General features: G+C 40.3%; 1 protein-coding gene across 1 annotated transcript in view; it reads left to right on the forward strand.

Annotated features, from left to right (window-relative positions):
* The window catches only part of LOC128531643 (chromatin remodeling regulator CECR2), a 49,460-nt gene extending 43,260 nt beyond the window's left edge, over positions 1–6,200 (forward strand). The window contains exons 17-19 of the mRNA XM_053505686.1: positions 67–1,864; positions 2,202–2,262; positions 3,433–6,200. Of these exons, the coding sequence (XP_053361661.1) occupies positions 67–1,864; positions 2,202–2,259 (1,856 nt within the window). The 3' untranslated portion in view covers positions 2,260–2,262; positions 3,433–6,200. The remainder of the gene's footprint in view (positions 1–66; positions 1,865–2,201; positions 2,263–3,432) is intronic.
* Positions 6,201–6,641: the final 441 nt, after the last annotated feature.

The raw sequence follows: 6,641 nt of genomic DNA on the forward strand, positions 1-6,641 counted from the left end.
TTTGTGGCAAGAGTTTTTTTGATTAAAAATGATTTGTGTGATCCCTTTTTATATTTATTCAAACAGGTTTAGAGATGGAACTGGCAAATAAACAACAGACTGAAAAGTCCAATTGCTCACCTTGTCCTGGTCCGCCAACGGGCCCTGAACGGGCCAGTGATACACAGCAGACCCCTAGTGCCACAGCGTGGGGTGGGTCACCACAAGAGACAACATCAGAGTATGCACCGACTTTATTCCCCCCAAATAAAGATGGACCACAGCTGGAAGTAAAAAACGCTGAAGAAAGCAATCTACACATATCCCAAAACAGTCCTGTTGCTCGAAAGGAACCCCAGTCTGAAACCCAGGCACAAAAACATCTGGATTCCCCTAAACATCCTTCTTATAATGGCAATGTAAAGATCACTCATAAAATCTCAGATGTATCTGAACAAATGTCTTCTAACATTCCTCCAGAGGTCTCTCCAAATGGTCCCCAAAATATGCTTCAACGAGTGTTACAGAGTCCTCCTCAGCAGGCACTTCCACTTCTACCTCCGCAGTATCCTCACAATGGGCCACCACACATGTCTTCCAATGCTCCTCACCAGCAGATGACCCAAAACGGATCCATCCGAGGACAACAACCAGGGCCTGTCCATGGCATGCCCCAGTCTGTTCCTCAGGGGTCACAACCAGGTGCTCAACACCCTGCCACATTTACCTCACTGCCCCCAAGCCACCCTGTTTCCCAACCACTTGCTCAGCCCTCCCCTGCTGAACGTGGTGACCAGAGACCCAGTGAGCCTACCCGTGAGCCTGGTTGTACCGATCCCGATTTGAAGAATGCCCCTACCAAAGCCAATGGTCACTATAAGCAGCAGCCTTTTAGTCCAGAGTCACAAACTCATTTGAACAGGCCAGAACAGGCACCACCACACAGTCAGACACCACCAAATCACCCTCATGGTGCAGAAAGTAACAGTATGCCTCAGTATGGCATCGTCAATCCACATTACAGCAAATACATGGGCAGACCAGTGAGTGCATCTGCTCATCTGCCCTACCCAAGCCAAGCACCACAGTCTCAGTCTATGAGCCCTCATCAGAATCCCGCCCATTACTCTCCATATCAGCACGGTGGCATGCATCAGTACCACATGGGCACACAGCATCCTCAGGCTCATTCCAGCATGCATGCCTCATACCAGCAGCAACAGCAATACTATCCCCAGCACCAGCAAAACAACAGGCCTGGTTTCCCAGCAAGAGAATGGCCAGGACCTCAGTACCAGCCTCATCCCCCTATGATGCCCAACAGTTACCTGCCTCCTGCAGGTGCTGGCATCAGTAGCAGACAGAAGGAGAACACCATGTCTCCTCTTGGTTCAGATGGTTCTGGTGGGAATGTTATGTCTCCGAATCTTTTCTCTGATGCATCCCAGGGCAGCTCCACTGAGAATCGAGAGGGTGCCACCCCAGCAAAACAGGCACGAACTGAGGACAACTCGGATCTTCCTGAAAGTCCAAAAGAGATACTGGATCTAGACAGTCACAATGCTGCAGCCCATCGCCGCATCTCTGCACAGCCTCAACACAATTACCCCTACGATCCACGAGCCATGCATCCCAGCATGCAGCAGGGCGGAGCTCCCCAAACTCATGGTGTGCCAAGTGGACCGTACTCCAGACCTCAGCACCCGAGTGGACATTTTGGTCCTCACAATTCTCACCCGCACTTGATGGAGGCACTGCAGCGGCCCCAGCAACTGCCCTACGCCCCGGGACAGACTATATATAGGCACCCACATACTGCAGGTCACTTTCAAGGCATGATGTTGCCTCAGAGGAGCATGGTACCTGAACACTTATTTCATCCACGGTGAGTTTTTTTATTTATTTTTTATTTAATGAATTTAATAGACTAGAGAAAAAGGGAGTGGTGGGTCAGGTGGCTAAGGCTGTAGGTTGTCGATTCTGGGATCTAGCCACTGCATTATAGCGACAAAACTAATAAAAAGACGACATCTGTAGTTTTTAGTCTGTCAGGACTAGCAATGAAAAACAAATAATAACTAATTCTGCAGATTCTTACTCTCACTTGAATATTCTTTTCTTGACTATATATTTAACTGTTTTCATAAAACTTAGCTATAAATACCATATTGAACTATTGCACTGTATATTTTACCATGACCATACCATGTCTTGTGTGATAGGCAGCACATGATGAGTGCAGCAGCTCCCAGTGGTCCTAGCAGTAAGCAGGAAGTGTGAAAGGTAGGATTTGACATCCTTACACTTTTTTTTATTATTATTATTATAATTTTTAATAGCAGGCTATGCTAAGTTTAATTTCTGTATATGTGATTTGTGAAAATGTAAAAATTCACTTCTTCTTACTGGAGATATTTGTGCACTTCATAGCTGTTTAGTCCCGAAGGCTAGGAGTGGTTGCCACATGGTGCATGTGAAAATGCTCTTCTTTTTACTGTTAAACATAGCAAGGGCAACATTTAATTAATACAAACTAACTTAAAATACAAGTGTTTAACATTTACCTGCATCGGATGCCTCCAAAGTCTTGAGTGCGTGTTGAGCTGTTGCGAGCATTGGACCGGTGGCTTCAAATGAGCATATTTCAACACTAATTGTAAGCATGTATAATTAGTGGGTGTGACGGTGTGGGGTAATTCATTAGATAGTAAAATAGATTTTGGAGTCGGTGTGGTGATACAGTCGGCGCACAAATTTCAATTCGTACCTTAATTGCTACATCTATATATGCAATCAATTCAATATATATATATATTTGAATACATATTTAATAAAATCATTTTATATAATATGGTTTTATGACGTATATTGATTTTATATATAGTGAGGGAAGTGATTATAGGAACTTACCCTGTTTTCTGGCTTTCCCACAACATCAACAGGAACTATACCTGGATTAAAAGTACAGTTAAATCTTGGAAGCATGAACTTTAACTTTATAAAGAATCCTGACAAAGCACTGTTTCCGTGAGTGTGTGTGTGTGTGTGTGTGTGTGAAGGTGAGAGAAGAGAGGGAGGAGTCTACTATGTAGGACGACTTTCACAAAAGACAAAGCGCATCCGTACTCATTAAGTTGAAATCTGTTTTAAATTTTTTTATTTTCTTGCAAAAGACCAAGTTACTTGCAATCCAAGGTTCAACTGTATATTTTTTATTAATTAATAACAAAAAAACTGTGCAATAATGTCAGATGATCAAACCATGATCTCTTATCATAGGTAATAATATGCTTCACATAAATTTTTTATGTATTTCGTCAACAGCCCTTTGACTTCCAATATAATTTTTCTAATAATTATTTAAACACTATGATGCTAGGGTGAGAGAAATGCTCGGGTATGTAAAAAACGTTGCAACTAAAGTACATTATTTCACTTTGTGCATTTGTGTAGGTAAAGGACAAATCAGATGGAGAAGGCCGAGCAGAGACCTGCACCATTTCCTCTACTGAAAAATTTGTTTTCCAATGCTGGCCAACAGATGTGTTTCAGCATAGACGGGCTATAGTGTGTGGCCTTCCACTCTGTTTGGCCTGGTCAGGACTGCAGCTTGCCCTCTTTGTATTTATATAAATTTATGCTCCCTAAGAACGTCTGAGAGCTTCTGCACTTTGCTGGCGAGTACCGCCCATGTGACCCGACAGGAAGTACAACTCACTCTGCATGCACAGCCGAAAGGAAAGACATCAGCAGGGTTGTGGATTAACTCTGGAGTTCTTTAAAAAGTAAAAACTCAGGTGTTTTATTAAAAAAAAAAAAAAGAGGTACTCCACACGGACACACTGGAAACGGTTGCCTTTTGCATCAGCATGCATTGAATGTTTGAATGAATGAATGCTAATTATAGATCACATGTTGAGCATGGTGAGCGGATCAGCTGACCTTCCTCTCCATGTTGAACTCAGTCAGACTTTTCACTTAGTCCTGCAATATGTTGCCTCGCGTTCACACTAGCAAGGAAACGGTCCATCGATGATCAGCTTGTTTCGTTTCTACATACGTGACATGAAGCCATTATTTCTTGTTAATGATGGTACAGATTTATTTTTTTTATATATATATATACACATCCTTAAATCGTAACATGACTCAATTGATTTCTTACAGCAGTCATGCTTTCACATTCTTCTACATTTCCAAACTTTAGTATGCAAACTCAAGTGTGAAATTTGTTTGATGCACAAAAAAATCCAGTTTAACCATTTTCTTCATACGTATATTTCAACGTATACAAAGACATCACAAACAAAAGACAGAAGTCATTTTGGTTTTAGAGATCGTTGGTTTCACCTCGTGAGCAGATATCGCTAGTACATCCAATCAAACTCTGAATACAAGCAGAAGAAGAAAAAAAACATGCCTGCTAGTGTGAACGTACGGTGGCTTTAACACTGCCTTGGTTCGTAGAATGTGTTTGGACTCGGAGCGCTCGGTCGCTTTTATGCACTAGAGATAGTCTTTATTACTGGATTTAGTGGCCTTGGATTAGGTGTGTGTTTGTGTGTGTTTGTGTGTATTACCTGAGATGAGATGAAATTTTCCCCATGCATGCAAGTTTGTGTGTAAATATAGCCACACGTTGAAACAGAAGGAGACGTTTAATCTGTTCAAGGCTTTCACTTCACAATCGACCTTTTCCTAACGTGTGCGTCGTTGCGATTCGTCTTCTCTCCGATTCTCATTTGTTTAGCTGCTCGTTTCGGTCCTACTTTACAAACGTGAAACCGAACCCACGTGAAAACGATCCTCGAATCGTTCTATTCGGGGGAAAAAAACGGTTTAATCTTTCTGTGCTTCCTCTTTCACACTATTCGTCCTCAGGGTGTCGTGCTTTTAATTACGGGTAAACGCGAGTTAATGTTTCGAAGGGGAAGTGACTAACCAGGAGTGCGAGTGGAACTGTGACGATTACTCGACCTCAGTTGATGTGAAGATATTGATTTCTTTTTTTCTTTCTTTTTTTTAAGGTGATTTAAATGAATTTGACTTTATTAAATGTTTTTTTTTTGTGCGTGTGGGTAGGAAACAAAAGCTGTGATAAATGTTTTTTTTTATTTTTTTCCAAAAGGATAAGTTGGCATTGTGTGGATTCTGTGTGTATGACAATGACGTGTGTTTTAAATACTCAATCCTACTTTTTATTCGTTTAGCTGTAGCGTTTAAAATGAGCCAGACCCATGCCGATATTCACACGACTATCTACCTCATTAAGCTGGAGTCTGGCGAGCCACACACTGACACACACACACACGCGCTATTTCTCATGATTGCATTATCAACACCACGCATGTACACAATATATTCCCACTATTCCATTTATACACCGAAACATTTCCTCTTTTCACTGCTAAACCTGGGACCAAATCAGCCTTAACTTTTTCTAACCAGACAAAACGTAAGGGTGTTTAAGAGCCCATCTGCGCACACTGAGCACTGTGACAGTTTCTTCATCAGAGGTTTCGCTTGTACAAAGGGCTTCCACTAGCTAAAGTCAGCTGTAATGTCGTCCATGTTTACCTGCAAACTTTTTGAGCCCTCTTTTTGGCATGAAGACTGTCTGCTAGTCATAATTTCTTCATAACTATTATCAATAGGCACACGTGAATGAAATAAATAGGAGCAGAAAAAAAAGATTTTTTTAAAAATCAAAAATAGATAGAGCTTATTTTAGCAGTAGATGACGTCCTGTTTGACGTCTGCTCTCTGTTCTCCGATAGTAGAACAAGATGAGTTTTTTACGAGATCCTGTAAAGATGTGATTTATTTTTTATTTTTCTCTCTGTACAGTTTTTAAACTTGTGAGTTAGGGACTGTTCCAATCCTACTGATTCCTCAGCATCTCTGCTGTCTGTGTTTCTGTCTACACTAGTGAAGTGACTAGATTTGATTAAATATAAATCATATTTATTTGCTATTTTACATTTTGTAAATTGTTTTTTTTCTGCCTTGTTTTTATATTTTAAATGTCTTCTCTTTTTTCTTTGACTCTTTTTTTTTTTTTTAACAGTTGTCGATACCTCAGTAGCACAAAGGCATCAGAACAACTTTTCTGTGTTTTGTTTCAATGCGACGTTTACAGGTTCTTATTATTTTATTTTTTTGGAAATGGACCGGTGTTTTCTATACTCTGTACATTTCTTAGAATAAAAACAAAAAATTTATTCCTTTTTGCTCTGAGTCTCTCATTTTTTCTCATTTTTTAAAAAAGATTTTCTAATTGTGTGTGTAAGCTTTGAAGCCTTTGTAACTCTCAAAAGTCACATTTTTTTTTATTTAAAAAACACTTTTTTTTACAAAGCTTTTTTTTCTGAAATATTTAGCATTTTTCTCAAAAACAAGTAACAAAATATCTAGTAATTTCTAAACATAAAATTAGCAAATACACAAAACTAACATGGGTCTATACCACTTCGTCCTGGTCACGAGGGGCCTGGAGGATATCTTAAAATACTTGGGGTGGGCTATACACTGGACAGGGTACCACTCCATTGTGGGGTACACACACACTACGGGCAATTTTGCAACACCAATTTGCCACCACTTGTCCTACTTAACACATGAAATTAATAGTAATTTACTTTTAATAATTTTATTTAAGTATC

Source organism: Clarias gariepinus, chromosome 10, assembly GCF_024256425.1.
Source record: "Clarias gariepinus isolate MV-2021 ecotype Netherlands chromosome 10, CGAR_prim_01v2, whole genome shotgun sequence".
Classification (NCBI taxonomy): Eukaryota; Metazoa; Chordata; class Actinopteri; order Siluriformes; family Clariidae; genus Clarias; species Clarias gariepinus.